Source organism: Macrobrachium nipponense, chromosome 45, assembly GCF_015104395.2.
Source record: "Macrobrachium nipponense isolate FS-2020 chromosome 45, ASM1510439v2, whole genome shotgun sequence".
NCBI lineage: Eukaryota > Metazoa > Arthropoda > Malacostraca > Decapoda > Palaemonidae > Macrobrachium > Macrobrachium nipponense.
Window position 1 is genome coordinate 6452635 of NC_061105.1, and position 18505 is coordinate 6471139.

General features: G+C 38.4%; 1 protein-coding gene across 5 annotated transcripts in view; it reads left to right on the forward strand.

Moving 5' to 3' along the window:
* Positions 1-18505, forward strand: part of LOC135214322 (dual specificity mitogen-activated protein kinase kinase 7-like) — an 83444-nt gene that overhangs the window by 53517 nt on the left and 11422 nt on the right. For 2 of the 5 annotated variants that reach the window (XM_064248512.1, XM_064248514.1), the window contains one exon: positions 11435-11638. In XM_064248512.1, the coding sequence (XP_064104582.1) occupies positions 11435-11638 (204 nt within the window). Of the gene's footprint in view, positions 1-6307; positions 6401-11434; positions 11639-18505 lie in introns of those variants that run through there. The other 3 variants (XM_064248513.1, XR_010314323.1, XM_064248515.1) reach the window with 3 other exon arrangements.

Genomic DNA, 18505 nt, shown 5'->3' on the forward strand with positions numbered 1-18505 from the left:
ACACAAAGGAAATCTGCCAACATATGAACAGTACATCCACACTTTAATTTATATATTTTCTTCAGAATCTTGTGGAAATTGATATTTTGAAATGAAAACCATTGGTAGTTTAAGAATTTGATTGGGTTGCACACACACTGTAATGCTGCCATGTGACTAGGTGTAAAAACAAAAAGGATCCCTGCTTGTCCTCTTATTATATTTAGAATATTATTTTTGTTTTCACTGTTTATCACTTGTATTATATCCATTTACTCTGAAAGTTCGGTTCAGTTCTCCAAAACATTCAACACATTTTGGGAGATGATCTTTGTACTTTCATTTTACATATTGGTAAAATCTTTCTCACTTTGTTTTCTCTCGAGCATTATTTTATTTCTTGGCATACCATTATATGTACCTGTTGGTAATTTGTTTTATTTGAGAAAGTAGCTTGTTAATTAGAAAATTGGAATTTATTTTGAACACTGTATAATTTTATAAAATTCTGTTAGGTTTTGTACTATAAATTACTGTACTGTAATTTCTTTTTAAGATTGAATTTCAAGGGGAAAGATGTTACTATATCTTTGTTTTTTGAAGCAGAACATTTTGTTTTCATTTGATTTCTTTTTGTTACATAGTGCATATAGGGTAAGTTCTTACAAGGCTTACTATGGTATTTTATTGCTAGGCTTTTTATAAAAGAAATGAAATTGTACATCGATTAGTTAAAAGATTTTATGGGGAGAGAGATAAGTAGCACATTTTGTTCTTTTCTACTAAGGTCATTTGTTTTTATTGTTTTTCTCCTGGAAGCAAATTCAGTGAAGCTCTGTTCATCCCAGCATAAACTATTTAGGAATATAGTTTATGTAGTTTTCTAGGTGTACCAGATTGGTTATAGAAAGAGGGATATACACCTACTGAACGCTTTGTATATTATGATCAGGGGATTTAGGAAGTTAAGATCATTTCCAAGTAGTTGTCATGATATAGGTTTAGGTATTTGAGTTGTCAGAAGAAGGCTTGGCATTATGGCACAATAATTATAAACCATTGCTTTACAAATGCCCTTAATTTTCACTGATGTGGCCAAACCAATTACAGAGTTAAAACTGTTTTGTCACTTGAAAAATGGTAGTGAGCCTGCCCTCATTAGGACGAGTTTCCTTCCACTCGCCTTCCTTTGCCATCTCTGAAGACATTATTTCATTCAGGCGTGAATCACCGTATTGCTTTTTTCTTCACTATTAAATTTCTCGTCGTGGTTGTTGTTATATTGAGAGTGAATAAGCCTATTACAGTGTGGGAGACTTAATTCCACTTCTTGACTGACTTAATTAAGCCCAAACCTTTGCATATTAATTTTGTCAGTACTATATTTTGTTTCGGTCTTAAGCTGGATTTGTTTCTGTCTTCAGTTGTATAGACACTCTTCTCATTTCACAAAATTCAATTCATAAATTTTATATTCTCTGCAGTAATAATTTTTAATCTTTTTCCACAATCCCATCAATATTATATTTTCACAATTGTGGGCATAGGTTTCACCAGACATTGTATGCTTTTGTTAAGGAGACAGAAGAGTAGAATGTGCTATCTGCTCAGAATTCCTCCAGTGTTTGTAAAGTAATAACCCTGAAAGGTTCAAAGCTGTGAACAGTATTTTAACCCTTAAATGCCAAGCCGCTATTTCCGAAAGTGTGTCCCGTATGCCAGCGGTGTTCAGGAGCGAGTGCCGAAGTGGGAAGATTTTTTTTATTTTTTTTTTTTTTTAAATCACAGCACGCTGAGTTTTCAAGATTAAGAGTTCATTTTTGGCTCCTTTTTTGTCATTGCCTGAAGTTTAGTATGCAACCATCAGAAATGAAAAAAAAAAAAAAAAACCATTATCATATAAAAATCTTGGAATATATGACAGCGCGAAAAAAAATTTCATATATAATTGAATACAAATCGCGCTGTGAGCAAAATGGTTAAAGCTAATAAATTATTTTTTCGTTGTATTGTAGACTAAATTGCGATGATTTTGGTATATAACAAATTATAAAACGATCAAAGCAACAAAGAGAAAATATTATCACAATATGATGCATGAATTCGTAACGCACGGACGTAAAAAAAAAAAAAAAAAAAGTTTTCAAATATTCACCACAAATCGAAATATTGTGCTAGAGACTTCCCTTTTGTTGCAAAATTGAATATTACTAAACTGTAAGTGTTGTAGCTTGAAATTGCAGTTTTTTACCATTTCGGTCGAGTTAAAGTTGACCGAAGGTAAAATTTTTTATATTTATCGTGATTTATATGAAAATATTTCAAAACTGATAAAAGCTACAACCATGAGTTATTTATTGTTGTATTCTACATGAATTGCGCACATTTTGATATATGAAATTCTATAGGCTATATGAAAAGGAGCAAATATTAGGATAATGCGATGTCGTATTTCGGAGACTTGCGGCCGCGAATCGGCGCGCGGGTGAAGGTAAATATCAAAAAATTCACCATAAAATCAAATTGTTCTAGAGACTTCAAATTTGTTTCAAAATGAAGAAAAATGACGGAATATTACTCCGAAGAGTTTTTAGCTTACAATTGCGTTTTTTTCAACTATTTCGGTAGAGTAAATTTGACCGAACGTGGATTTTTCTATTATCTGATTTATATGAAATATTTTCGAAAAAAGAGAAAAGCTACAACCTTAATCATTTTTGTTGTATTCTACATGAAATTGCGCACATTTTCATATATAAAACTTTATGTAACAGCTAATATAAAACAGTGCAAACACTACGACAATCGGACAAAAGAATTTCTGATTTTTTTGGCAGAGTTACCGCGCGGATGCAAGGAAAAAGTTTTTTTTCAAAATTTCATCATAAATCGAAATATTGTGCTAGAGACTTCCAATTTGTTGCAAAATGAAGGCAAATGATTGAATATTACTAGAATGTAAGAGTTTTAGCTTACAATTGCGTTTTTCTACCATTTCGGTCGAGTCAAAGATGACTGAAGGTTGAAATTTTGGCACATCGTTATTTACATGAAAATATTTCAAAACTGATAAAAGCTACAACCATGGGTTGTTTTTTGTTGTATTCTACATGAAATTGCACATATTTTCATATATAAAACTTAATGTAATGGCTAATATAAAACGGTGCAAACATTACGACAATCGGACGAAAGAATTTCTGATGTTTTCAGCAGAGTTTTCAGCGCACGTAAGGAAAAAGTTTTAAAAAAATTCACCATAAATCGAAATATTGTGATATAGACTTCCAATTTGTTGCAAAATGAAGGTAAATGATTGAATATTACTAGAATATAAGAGTTTTAGCTTACAATTCCGTTTTTTGACCATTTCAGTTGAGTCAAAGTTGACAGAAAGTTGAAATTTTGGCACATCGTTATTTATATGAAAATATTTCAAAACTGATTGAAGCTACAACCAGGGTTTGTTTTTTGTTGTATTCTACATGAAAGTGTGCACATTTTCGTATACTATAAAACTCTTATGAAACTGCTAATATAAAATGGTGCAAAAATTACGTCTGTGACAAAATAATTTCTGAGATGTATTGCTGATGCTTTTTAGTGCGAGAAGAAAGAAATTCGTGCATGCGCGCCTGGGTAATGCTTGTAAACAAAACAGCAGCTTGATCCGTGAACTCCCAGCATCCTTCAAGGTGCGTGATTCAAAAGTTTCCGCCAAGTAGGCCTATAACTTTTCCCGGGAATAAAAAAAAAAAAAATGTTTGCGTCGACGTATCGTAAATCAGTTAAGCACCCAACAGACAATTTTTGTTGACGTTCAATACGTCCAATAGGCGTTTTAAGTGTTAAGGTCTTGCAGTCATCCATATGAAGTCCTGATGGCAGGCAATTATAAACTTTTTACAAATGGAAATAGACAGTGCCTCTTGTTTGTCATTCTATCAGGAAGTAAGACCTCTGGAATCCATGAACCTCAAAGAAACATATTGCCCAATTTCCAGAGTATCCATAATTTTTGGGCTGGTAAGATATTTGTTTTTCAGTGTCTTTATATTTTGTTTCTCACCTGGTTCTTTTGTTTAAAGTTTCTAAACATGGAGTACTTAACGCCAAGTGAGAGTTGTCAGTTGTGCCATTAACAAGAGCTGCATATTCCAGTATGGACAGCCATACTAGAAAGCTATAGTTCACCTCTGGAAAAACTGACAGGCATATGCATACACCCTGTCTTTCAAAATTTTTCAAAATGCTATTGTTATAGCTACAGCTAGCGAGGCAAATATTGGCAAGGTCTTTACTAGTCACTTCCTTGTTCATAGTCGCAGATGCTGTCTGTAAGAATCTTCAGTGACCGCTGGATCTTTTAGTAGGAGCCTCACTGGTCCCATATTCTGCAGTTATTTGTGTTGACAAGCTTCAGAGGACAGGAGACAACACATTAGCCACCATGAATTAAATGGACATCTTTTCAGGCCTCAAGGATTTGCCCAGCCCATGGAAGAAAATGTTACAGGTATGATGACCAAAATTGACAGCGGTTTGCTGAAAAATTTTGGGCAGTGCAATATAACAAGGCACTATCAGTTGCCATTGAACATCATCACGTTGGTAGTAGCAGATGTCAAGATAGTATAAGGGTCTTTGAGTTCCTTCCTTCCAGCACTGCTGATCTGGCAGCTTAATTTCCAGACACAATAGAAAATGAGGAAGATGATTGACATGTACTTGAGGTTGTAGGTGTCACTTGTGTCATTCTACTACTGGTCCAGGATCACAATAAAAATAAATGTGGTTTGTACATGCATTGGAAAATAAGTGTCATTCTACTACTGATCCGGGATTACAATAAAAATAAATGTGGTTTTGTACCTGCATTGGAAAATAATGCTTTTTGGGGAGAAAATTAAGCAGAGAGATCCCTTTGTTTTTCTTAAATAAACCAAAATGGCAACCTTGTTCATAGCATCAGATGACTGACAAGGGTTTTATTGTGGACTACAAGCTTGCAAGGAAGGTTGGTAGCAAGAATTTTAATTGTCCTTTCCAGACCTACAGCTTGTTTACCATGAATCATCTTACGTTGACATTTTAGCTGCTGTTGTAGAGATGAATGAAAACTGGATCCTCTTGTCAGATGAATTTTATCAGGCTTGTAACTACCTCACGTTTCAATAACTCAGTTGTGTGAAGAAATTGCTTGATTTTATTTAGTTAAAGAGACTAATGGGCCTCTTAAGAATTCAGAGTTTAAACTAATTGATATTTTCATATCATTAAAAGAAGTGTCCTTGTTTCTTGCTAAAGGTGAGTGGAAGGACTTTTTTTTTTCAGTAAGGTGGGCTCTCTTGTTTCATGTAGCAAGGAAAATGGTTTAAACTTGTAATTTTCTCTATCTTACCAAACTTACCAAAGTTAAAAGGAATTGGTAATGCAATGGTTTGTGTCTAGTAAATCTAGAAATGTTCATCTTTATTTGGTCAAAGGATTATACCCCCATTTCGGAGTTTTTGAGCAATGACTATTCACACACAAAAAAAAAATTATCCAGTGTAAAGTGTATATCCAGAATTCACATCCAACAAAACATTTCTAGTATATTTGTCAAATTAACTTCAGCATTTTAGGAGGTGTAACAACATTTCTTTGGCCAGTAATTACGGCTGAAAGTAAGAGTTCTGATTTTTGGTATCGATGGTATTGATATACTAGTGTTTCAACACTACACATGGTAAATAATGATTGAATGGTAAACTTTTGGAAGATCAAAGGTCATTGATGCCATCACCCCTACCAAGAACAGCCCCGCTCCCCTTTTATCAAATGTCTTTAATGTGAATTTGTCACATAAAATTCAACATTAGTATAAGACACATTATTAGTATGGTAGTGATTAGCTTGACTAGTTACACTTACCATGGTAGTTACCACTTGCCAGTTCAGTTAGAATTTATTGTCCCCAATAGTTAGATGTTATAAAGATGTACTTACTTCCCCGCCGTAGGTATAGAAATGCTTAACACAAAAATTGTTACCCCACCCCCCTACACTCGTTAGTGTTGTGTGCAGCAGCCAGTTATCCTGAATTATTTTGCTATTACACCCAGCTTATTTTAGAACCTAGATTAACTGTGTCTAAATACCCTCTCTTTTACCATACTAAAAATAGTCAGTTTACTTGTATTTTAAGAGATTTGCCTATAGATGAATAAAGACATTAGCTATAATTGCATTTTCTTAGAATGTGAATATTTGTGCTATGCAAAAAAAAAAAAAGGATATCTTACAGTGTGGTATTTATTAATGATAAGTTGTTTTGGTAAAGCAGAAGTGTCCCTACTGCAGGGAGTGTGTGTTGATGTTTTGCTGTCTCCACCCCTGGACAACATTCACTTATGCATACTCACCTTCCAACCTAATGGTTGAGTATTTAAAATACAGTTTTGCCAATGCTTCTTAGCTTCTGATTATCAGTACAGTTTCGTCTTTGTTGTTTTCAAAACCTGTTTACTCTTCCTGATTGCTGTATGTCTCTAAAGAAAACCACATCCCCTATAAAGCTGGGTGTCTATGCAAGGCAACTAAACAAGCACTATATTATCCACTGAGCCTTTAATCTTCAAACCTATTTTTAATCACTCATTTTTCATCCTCGCCCATTACCTACTGTCGTTCTACCTTGGCAACTCTCCTTAACTTTACCAACTCTCCTCCCTACTTTTATTACCAAAGTTCCTCTGTTACCAACTATTAATCTTCCTCACTTACTATTACCTCTTAACCATCTGTTTGTCTTTACTTATCATCGAACAGTCTATCTTAACAATTACTAACTGTTCCTTCTCTTGTCTTCCTTCCTCTTGCTCTCCATTTTCCTTATATTTTTTCCTCGTTACACTCGACTTTTTTGTGTAAGCATTTCTTAATCTTTACCACCTCTTTTTGCATACGTACACTGTAATTTGTAATTATCTGATGATTACATTTGCTATTCTTTTTACATTTTCCAAAAGGATTATGACTTTAAGCTCATTACAAGCAATTGCACATGTAGATTTTGCTAACGCTATTTGAATCCTCCATCACAGCTCATTCTTGCCTTGTGCTACTTCCACCTTTTGGTTGCAACAAAGGTTGCACTTTCAATAGTCAGTTTTAAGCTAGTGAAGTTATGTCTAGTACATTTTGAAATATTGATATTCAGAATTATATTTGTTGGTCTGTTTTCAAATACTAATACTTAGATATACAATTTCTGGTATGTTTTTAAATATTTATAACAAGAACTGTATTGTTTCATCACAAACCCATCAGTCATATATAAGCCCACATTTATGGTCTTGGAATGTCTCAAGATTCAACAGTCTTTGGTCCAGCAGACATCGCTGACTTCCGTCTTTTCACTAGTTTGCAGTGCAGTTAACAACTCTGTTCTGAGTTTCCCTGCTTTTTTCGAATGATGGAAATTTTCAGTCATGATTTTAAACACTAGCTCACTACTTAGTTGTACTTTTTTTTTTTTTTCTTCTTCTTCTTCTTCTTCTTCTTCTTCTTCTTCTTCTTCTTCTTCTTTCAATAAGTGATGATGCAAGTGTGATCTTATGGCCAAGTTAAGGCAAACTGTGATTATGTATCGTTGGGTTCTGGTCCCCTACAGCTCCAACAGCTCAGTTTCTTCCTGTAGTTGAAGCTTGCAGGTAATTGGTTAGTTACACTCTAGCCCCAGACAAGACAGTACAAGATAATGTGTTGCAGCAAGACCCTGATCCCTGCTGTTGAAATTCCAATGGTCATGTGATGTGTCAAGCCATGGGTTTGGAGCACATCTGGACTCAAATAGCAGGAGTTTTTGTTTTTGGGTTTGCTGGTTAGATTAGGTGCAGCACATGAAGTTCCTTTAGTTGAAAACTATTTTTTTAGTAGTTTTATGTCTGCTAAACAAGACTAGAATGTTGGGTCATTCTGAGCCTGAATGTGGACATATATATGACTGATGGGTATATGAAAATTATAATTTTTTTACCATAGAAACTTGTGATATAGTAAGGTAATGCATATTTTTTTCTAATTACATACATATACAGTAAATGCTCGATTGTCTGTACACAACAGTATACCAGATGTAACAGTTTCTGTTGGCAGCCCATAAATGTCGTAAATTTCTCTCCCAAAAATCAAGAGAAATGACTTTGTGTAATCCCAGTACAAAAGAGAGATGCAAGGTGACAGACTATTGGACAGTTTGCCACTTAAAAAAGATTTTAACTAGGAATTTAATATTTTTTTAGCTGTACGTATAGCTTGTATATAAGGGAATCACTTGTATGGGAGAAGTTTAGGTGCGTTGATAAGAAATAGAATGAGACGTACCATCATTTTAAACATACAGCCCTGTCAGTTTGCAGACTAATTTTGTTAATTGGCAAAATAAAAGTGAATCCAAAGTGAGTTTAGTAATAAAGAACAGTGGTATGATAGAAGCAGCTTAGAACGAACACAGTTAAAGTACGTACATGAATTTAAATCATTTGCCTTTACAGCATGTTGCATCTCTGCTCCTTTCTTAGAGCCATACCTGAAAGATAAGACATACTGCAGTCTATGATGGTGGTAGATGAAAATGGTAATTCTGTTTATGGTTTTTCCCATTGAAGGAAAAGCAGTGTTTTCACCATCACACAGTTTCTGTCAAGAGTGTGAAATAGAATGCCAGAAGGACTGTTTGTACTTACAATTTGGTCAGCTCCTTGCAGAGTTAGTGGGAGATAGAATCTCTTGCCAAGTTATCTTGTTTCAAGTTATTTCTGAAATCATTCAAGATCATTTTTTGTGTTTATCATTTTGTATGTGTGTACTGGGAAATCACAGTATAACCTGAAAAAAATCTCACTTTAGACAAAAGGCACCTAGGAGCATATTGTGTACTACTCCAATCAAAGATAGGAAGAACAAGTTCAACTTCTTATATTTGCATTCTGTAGTGTACAATATAAGTGGACTGCATTTTAGATGTAGGGGAAACATTAATGTTTCTAGGAAATGAAATACTGATTTACTCATGGGCTATTGTTTGATATGTACAAAATTGCAAAGACAGTACATGTTCGTTCAGTTCATAGAGGAACAGAACCTCATGATCATTATTCAAACCAAAATGGGATTTTGGTTTGACTGAAAACTGATACTTTAAAAGAATTAATAAAAGAAATTATTATTATTATAAGCCAAACCCTAGAAAAGAGCTTACGGTATCAATTTTGCAGACAGTATTATTGAAAGTGTCAGTCACGTACATGTAAAGAACATTTATGCACTGCCACAATTTTTGTTTGTTGTCAGAAAACTATTATTTGCATTAAGGTAAATTCAGTGAATATTATCAAGGGCCATGGCTAAATTGTTCTTAGATAATTGAGTGCTTTCAGTATATGTTTATAGAAGGCCTTTTTCAGTTTTCAGGAACTTTGTTTCATTCTGTTAGCCTGCCTGACCCAGCAACAGATATTTTTTTGTGAACATGTGTAGCTGTGTGTGAAGTACTGTGTATCCTGATATTTAGTGACCTTAGTATGGAAGATATTTTAACCAGAATACATCTTAGTTAACTGTTTCTTGAGATGCTATTTTATTACTAAGTAATTAAGTTTTACCTGTATGTATATAGGTCTGACTTTTTATTTAGTTGGGGCTGCCATTATTTTGTTCCTTGTCATGAATGTTACTGGATATTGCTGACAGGTTGTATCCTTATGTCCAGCAAGTCATATTGAATGTTATTAAAAAAAAATGTCAGTTGCTTCCAAAATACATAGTAGTACTTTTCCCTCTTCAACTACAAAGAAGGTTGGTTAGTTTGAGTTCGGTCTTTGTGTAGGTCTATACAGTAATATTTTGACAAAACTGGTTTTCTTTTTTAATTGTTAAACATACCAATTCTATAGTTAGGTAGCCTAAGTTTGTTTGTGAATGGGATAGAATTTCATTGAATGTTAAATGTGCACATAAATTTGAAAGTAAGATTCCTAATTTTGCTATGTCTGTCTCCCCATGTTTTGAGATGTATGTAAAATGTATATAAATGTTCATTACTGTTACATAATAGTTTAGCATAAGTTGCATATTATGCATTGGATAGATTAGTCATGTATAAATTTGTTTTTAAAATAGTTTGTCCTTGCATGACATGGTATGCATTTATTATTTTGTTTTATATTTTTGTATTTGGTTTTGCAATTTATTGTATATCTTAGCATGTAAAATTGTTTTATTTTGTATTTTCTTTGATGCTTTTTGATAGTTATGTGTATATACCATTGCATGTAGATAAAAGGACAGAAATGGCCTGATCATAAATATAAATTGTGAATATGTGTAAACTACTTTTAAGCTGTTCATTTTTTGTAGCAATCACATTGCCCATTACAGTATCAAAAGAAATATGTAGTTTTGTATTTCTGTAAACAGGCTATCAGGAGGCCACACGTCATAGTATGTGCTCAGCTTTTCAGTGTTATTCAATTGACCCTAGTGTAGGTCATGTTCCTTGTAAAGATGATTGTCATTTTAAACTGTTATATTTTTTGAAATTTTGAGTCTGCTTAAAGATGATTGTCATTTTAAAATCTGTTATATTTTGAAATTTTGAATCAGTTTTTATATTGGACTTTTATCCCCAAGTCAAATTACCTTATAAGTCGGATGGTCTTTGTCACAATTTTTGAGTGATGCTTTTTCATAGGAAAAACTATTAACAATCCCTATTTTTTAGATCATTTTTTTATAGTATATATTGTAGAATGTGAAATGCAATTTTGTTGGTTTTTCCTCAAATTTTTTAGAACTGAAATATAAATTGGGTTCCTCGCTTGGCATTTAACTTTTAAAGTATTGTTAATCATGACTTCACGCTTTACTTCCTTGACTGATAGTTTATAAATGGATTAGGTGCCCAGAATAAGATTGTGCTTTAAATAAATTTGCCGATATAAATTTAGTATGCTCTGATGCCTTGCATTTTTAGCAATGAATATACTCTATCATTTTGAAATAATATTTGATGTCATTTTTCTTCTGTAGCTTTTATAAGGTGAATGATATAGGCACTTTAGTTTGCATTGTGTTGCATAAATTAGATCAAGGTGTATAATAGTTTTATTTCTTTAATGTGAAAAAAGTAGAATTCAAAATCTAATGCCTACGTAATATTTGATATCTTACATTATTTTCTGCCAATAATAACTCGTCACTAGATTGTCGTTAGATGCTCTCCTTTGGTTGAACCCTAATAATTATGCCTACAAGCTTTTTTTATCATTCTGTGAAATATCAGAACAATTCAATTTATACCCCTCCATTGTTGTTGTAAGGTAATTTTTCTTGTAAATTAACGAAAATAGATTTTAAGGGCCAACTCTCCAAATCAGGTATGATAATCATTTTCCAACTTTTCTCACAGCAGTCGCTTCCCTCCCACCTACCTGCCCCCCCATGTGTCCCCCCTCGTCTCTCGAAGGATCGTGGAGAGCAGAGCAGCAGCAGCAGCAGCAGCTTCATCATCAGTGACAAACAACAGTCATCTGGGGGCACCTCCAGGAGCATTACCCACCTCTAGTAGCAGTTTACCCCATCCTCCTGTCAGTCTTACTACCCCACACTACAGGTAACTCATTACCTTCCCCACTGTTCCACTTGCCACTTTAGTATTCAACTATACGTAGGCATTTTATAGCTTGTTCTTAGATAACTACAAAACTTCAACGTGTTTGTATGCGTAACAAACCTTCGGTCTTAGCAATAGGATATTTTCCAAGCATTAGCTGGTCACCGGTTAAAAACAATCAAAGAGTGTAAGCAAGGAATCTGTGAGATTGGGCAACTTTTATGTAGACGCATATTTAATGGAAATTGTTTCATTTATTATAGGTAAGGTAGCCATTGTTTCCAAGTTTTCCCTGCTTTTTTTGAGGTAGTTGGATGGTGATATGCTCTTTTTTGAAACAGGCATTGCATTACAAAGCATGTGCTCATCCACAAAGATCCTATGTCAGCCTAAAAATCTAGGGAAATTGTTAGATTCAGGAGATAACACACTAGGAACTTTTTTTAAAAAACACTTGGAAGAAACCCATCAGGATCTTCTCCACTCCAGCTATCAAGATGATCAAGAATTTCCTTAACACCCTTTAGAGCAAAATGCAAATTTTGTAAGGTTAGGTTGAGGATGACAAGCATCAGGGAGAGGGATACCCTCAGCTAGTTAATTACCTTCAAAAGCTTGATTGAGCAGTTTAAACTTTTCCTTGGGGCCAGTAACTAATCATCCATAACCTGTTGGTATTGGTGGAATGGAAGACAAGCCTGACTCAGAGATAGATGATGCCAGTTTGATCCGCCACAGATAAGGTTAATTCCTTCAAGTTTCTTCTTTCTCGGAAGTACTGTCATTTCTCTCGGCTGTAGTAAATTCTATTTGCAGCATGATGATATTCAGTAAAAGTGATGTATTATCACATGAACAGTTTCATCTCCCTATGTTGAATTTGGTCTGTTTTTCATGGTAAGCTCTTCTACATGTATCATCAAACCATGGCTGGCCATTTGTCCTGATTTGATGACATTTCTAGGGACATATAGCTTACAAAAATAGCCATCTGGACCTGTCATAGCATCTGAAATATTAGGGCCTGACAAGCTTCAGTATTGCAGTCCCCATTGGTTCTAGATTTCAGCCAGACCATTTTTCCAGTGGTGGCATTAGGAATAGACTGATTAACATATGTCCATCTCAGTGGCGCAATGATTGGAAGTGAAGACTTGGACATAACAGTAGCCAGAGCAACTTAACTATTACCAGAAATTTGTTTGTGTTTCTTAATTAGCTGGACAGAATTGGAGGGGGGACATAACTTAAGAGCAGACAAGTCATGTTGATCTTTGGAGTTTGAATTAAGCCACTCGCTGTGCTTTGCACTGCAGTCCACAGATAAAAAAGGAAGCTTTTGAATCCGGCGACTGAGTCATGTTAATCCTCTACAAGAGATTGATGTGTATCTGAGACTCCAGGAGTCACCTGAGTAATGTTGTCAGTGATTGAATTTAAATGCTAGTCAAATACTATAGTGTGTGTGGGGATATTCGAAGACCATAAATATGGCCTTGTAAGAGGGATTAGTATGTGTAAAAACTAATTTCATACAATCAACTTACCTGTCAGATATATACATAGCTAAGACTCCGTCGTCCCCGACAGAAATTCAAATTTCGCGCCACTCGCTACAGGTAGGTCAGGTGATCTACCGGCCTGCCCTGGGCGGCAGGACTAGGAACCATCCCCGTTTTCTATCATATTTTCTCTGTCGCCGGTGGTATCAACATTGTTGCTATTACCTCCTGACTTAGATTCATATTTCATCCTTTGATCATCGTTTCTCGGCTTTTTGGTGACGTATTTGGATCGTGTTTTGGCATTCGCTACTGTGGACTGTTTTTGGAATTGCTTTTTTGGATTTTTCTCAGTATGTCTGATTCAAATGTGAGTGTGAGAATGTGTGTGAATGTAGGCTGCAGGGTGAGGATACCGAAAGCTTCGGTTGATCCTCACACTGTATGCCGTAAATGTAGGGGGTTTCAGTGTTCTGCTAATAATACTTGTAAGGAATGCGAGGGATTAAATGCAGAAGAGTGGAAGACTTTGACTTCTTATTTGAAGAAGTTAGAGAGGGATAGGGTTAGACGTCTGAAAGGTGTGAGTTCAAGGCCTATTGAGCCTTTTACGGATAATTCTAATCCTACTGATTTAGATTCTCCCTATGTATCTCATTCTCAAAGTGTACTTTCGGAATCGGCCTCGGAAATCGCCAATCTGAAAGCTACGATTAGAGACATGAAGTCCAAGATGGCGGACTTGCAAGGTAAGGCTAGTGAAAGTGAGCATTACAGTGAAGTGAGTTCTCCCAGTGTTGTGGAGGGGGCGTTTGATCGTCCCTGCGACGCTCCCAGGCCTAGACCTCTTCCAAGCTCCCATGCCCAGAGGAGAAGGAAAGTCGAAAGCCTTAAGGAGGTCGTGGGGAATCCCCAACGGTCAGACGTCCCTTCAGCTAGCTCTGCTTCGTGGCAGGCTGCTCAAGGGCGCTATAGGAAAAGCGTCCTTCGTGAGTGTTTCTCGTCCTCTCCCTCTCCCTCACCTAAACGAGGGTGGAAGGAGTCGAACTTGTCGAGACCTCTGAAGCGTCATATGAATGAACCTGAAATAGATTCGAGCCCAGAGCGTTTCTCAGATGACGCTCCCTCTTCTATTAAGAAGGCGAAGGTGGCGTCAGCGTCACCTGACGAGTACGCAGAAGTATCCTTTCCTACTTCTCCCCCGAGTGATGACGAAAGGCGTCATGCAGTGGACGTGGGAGAAGCGTCAAGGAGAATAATTATGGCAGTTCAAGAGCAACTGTCCTCTCTAGTGGGAGTTTTAGCGCCTCGTAGGAAGGACGTGGCGCTTCCAATCAAGAAGTCTCGTCCTCTCTCCCCTGCTAAACGAGAAGCGTCATGCAGACGTGAAGCTTCTAAACATCTTACAGAAGCTTCGGGTTTGAGAGCGAGAACGGTTGCTTACGAAAGTTCGTAACGCCAGAGAGACGTAAGACGTCTTTTAGACATGAAGCGTCATTGAAAACTGTTGATAGACGTGACGCTCCGACCAATATTGTGACGCCAAGTAGGACGCCTTTGGAGAGCGGAGCGTCTTCCAGGCGCGAGGCGTCATCAAGACGTCAGCAGCCAAGTAAGCGAGAGACGTCAGCCAGGACGCTTGGCGAGCGGGAAGCGTCATTCAAGCGGGAAGCGTCTTCTAATTATCAAGAGAAGCCTGAGCTTGTGGCGCCTTCCAAGGCTATTAAAGCGGGAAAGAGGAAAGATTATCATTCCCTTAGCCCCTCTCCTATTAGGAGTTTGTCTCCTCCAGAAGAGGAACGTACGGAAAGGGGAGCGGAGACTCATGTAGATCCCGAGTTGGAAGAAAACTCGGATGATGAATATCAGGGAAGAGAAGGACTGTCGAACTATAAGGTTTTGACTGCCTTGCTTCTTGAGGAGTATGGAGACGAGTTGACTCCTGCCGCTCCTCCTTCTCCGCGCGCTCTCTTTTCGAGTGCTAAGACGAAGAGGCCTTCGTCTTTTCTCAAAATGAAGCCCACCATTTCGATGAAGAGGGCCTTACAATCCTTAGACTCATGGATGAAGTCTAAGAAAGACTTAGTGAGAACAGTCTTCTGCATGCCTCCAGCAAGATTAGCTGGTAAAAGAGGCATTTGGTATCAGACGGGAGAGAATATGGGTATTGCTCTCCCTTCTACGTCGGAAGCAGATTTTTCGACCTTAGTTGACGCTTCACGTCGACAAGGTCTCAATTCGGCACGAATTACGTGGGGAATTTCTGAACTGGACCATCTCCTCAAGGGACTCTTTCATGTATTGGAAGTTTTCAACTTCTTAGATTGGTCCCTTGGGGTGATGTCCAAGAAAGCCCATGATTCGGAAGGAATCGAACCTGAAGCCCTGTTATGCATATTGTCTTGTATAGACAAAGCGGTACAGGATGGCTCTTTTGAAATCTCCTCATTATTTGGAGCAGGTCTTCTAAAGAAGAGGACTGTTTATGGGGCCTTCTTAACCAAGGCAGTCTCACACGCTCAGAGGGCAGCTCTTCTGTATTCGCCTCTATCTGACTTTTTGTTCCCTTCTCAGTTAGTGAAGGACATTGCTTATTCTTTAACTGAGAAGGCGACTCAGGATCTTCTGACGCAGTCAGCAAGGAAGAAGAAACCTGTTTCTGCATCTGACAAGAAAGGACCTAGTACATCAGTTCAACCCTTTCGAGGTGGTCCGACCTCCAGACCTCCCGCAAGAAGGAAGGCTCCGGAGAAGAGAGGTAGGTCTGCCTTTCGTCCCTTTAAAAAGGGAAAATGAAGCTTCTCTCCTCCAAGCACCAGTAGGTGCCAGGCTCCTGGGATTTGTGGAGGCCTGGACACTGATAAACGCAGACGCGTCTTCATTGGCTATCATAAGGAAGGGATATCGTATCCCTTTCCTGAACACTCCTCCCCTAACGTCAATACCAAGGGAACTATCAGCCAAGTACAAGGATCCTGTGCTGAGGGATACTCTTCGATCGATGGTGGAACAAATGTGGGACAAGAGAGCGATAGAACTAGTACTGGATCAAAACTCCCCGGGGTTTTACAATCGCCTTTTTCTGGTTGCGAAAGCCTCGGGAGGCTGGAGACCAGTACTGGACGTCAGCTCTCTGAACAAATTTGTTCAGAAGGAGAAGTTCTCCATGGAGACTTCTGCTTCAGTCCTAGCGTCATTACGACAAGGAGATTGGATGGTGTCTCTAGATCTCCAGGACGCCTACTTTCACGTCCCGATCCACCCTTCATCGAAGAAGTACCTCCGTTTCATGACGGGGGGAAGGATCTTTCAGTTCAGAGCCTTGTGTTTCGGCCTGTCCACAGCTCCTCAGGTCTTCACAAGCCTGATGAAGAATGTGGCGAGGTTTCTTCACCTCAAAGGAGTAAATATCTCTCTGTATCTGGACGACTGGCTCATCAGGGCCAGATCAGAGAGACAGTGCTTGGAGGACCTAAAGTTAACTCTAGATTTGATCAAAGCGTTGGGATTGCTCGTGAACCTCGAGAAGTCTCAGCTGACCCCCAGACAGGACCTAGTCTATCTGGGGATTCGGATGGATTCTCGGGGTTTTCGAGTATTTCCTTCGCAAGAGAGAATCGCAAAAGGTTTGCGGATAGTCTCTCTCTTCTTAGGGAAGGAACATACGTCGGCGAGGGAATGGTTGAGCCTTCTAGGGACCCTTTCCTCGCTCGAACAGTTCTTCCCACTAGGAAGACTGCATTTACGTCCGCTTCAATTCTTCCTCAAGAAGTCTTGGAGCTGGAAAACCGGACAGCTTTCGGACGTATTTCCCATTCCAGTGGAGATAAGATCGCACCTGGAATGGTGGTTGCCCCCTCTGGAAGAGAACAAAGGGATCTCTCTAAAAACACAGAACCCAGACCTAGTGTTGTACTCCGACGCGTCGGAGAAAGGTTGGGGAGCGACATTAGGCTCAGTAGAGGTGTCAGGCATCTGGCTTTGAAGAGTCTAGAACCTCTGGTGTCAAAGTAGTGCAAGTAAACGTGGACAACACCACCGCACTTGCCTACATTCGGAAACAGGGAGGGACTCACTCCTCGTTCCTTTACGAACTGACGAGAGACCTATTGCTTTGGACGTCTCACAGGAACATCTCCCTTCTGACAAGGTTCGTACAGGGAGTAAAGAATGTGAGGGCGGACAGACTCAGCAGGAGGAACCAGGTCCTTCATACAGAGTGGACCCTACACGAGGAAGTGTGTCTAGATCTCTGGTCGCTGTGGGGGACACCTCATGTGGATCTCTTCGCCACATTCATTTCCAAAAGGCTGCCAGTCTTTTGCTCGGTCGTGGAAGATCCAAGAGCACTTATGGTAGACGCCTTCCTGCTAAATTGGTCTCGAGTAGACGTATATGCTTTTCCCCCATTCAAAATCCTGGGATTAGTAATGAAAAAGTTTGTGGCGTCAAAGGAGACGAGGATGACGTTAATAGCCCCCTTTTGGCCGGCCCAAGATTGGTTCACGGAGGTGGTAGAGTGGATCGTAGACTTTCCAAGATCCCTACCAAGAAGGACGGATCTTCTCAGACAACCACACTTCAAGAGGTACCATCAAAACCTCCCCGCTCTCGCTCTGACTGCCTTTCGACTATCGAAAGACTTGTCAGAGCGAGAGGCTTTTCTCGCGAAGTGGCAAGCGCGATCGCGAGAGCACGCAGAACCTCCACTACGAAAGTATACCAATCGAAGTGGGAGGTTTTTAGAAGGTGGTGTAGATCCAAGAAGTTGTCCTCCTCCACTACCTCTATAGCGGAAATTGCTGATTTCCTGCTATTCCTGAGAGAAAAATCTCTTCTAGCTGTATCCACAATAAAGGGATACAGAAGTATGCTCTCTGCTGTCTTCAGGAATAGAGGATTAGATCTGGCAGATAATAAAGATCTCCACGATCTCATAAGGTCATTTGAGACTTCAAAGTCGAAGGAACCGGTACCTCCGAACTGGAACCTAGACGTAGTCCTCAAGTTTCTTTCATCTGAAAGATTCGAACCTCCTCATCTGGCAATCCGTTTAGGAGACATCACCAGAAAATGCCTATTCCTATTATCTTTAGCTACGGCAAAGAGAATTAGTGAATTACATGCTCTGCAGGATAAAGTGGGATTCAAGGGAGACTCAGCTATTTGCTCGTTTAAGACCCTGTTTTTAGCTAAAAACGAGAATCCCACGAATCCCTGGCCTAAGTCATTCGAAGTCAAAGGCATATCGAGTCTCGTAGGCAGAGAAGCAGAGAGGTCTCTATGCCCTGTAAGAGCTCTGAAGTTCTACCTTCAGAGAAAACATCAGATGGGAGGCTCTAGACAAGGTCTTTGGTGCGCGGTC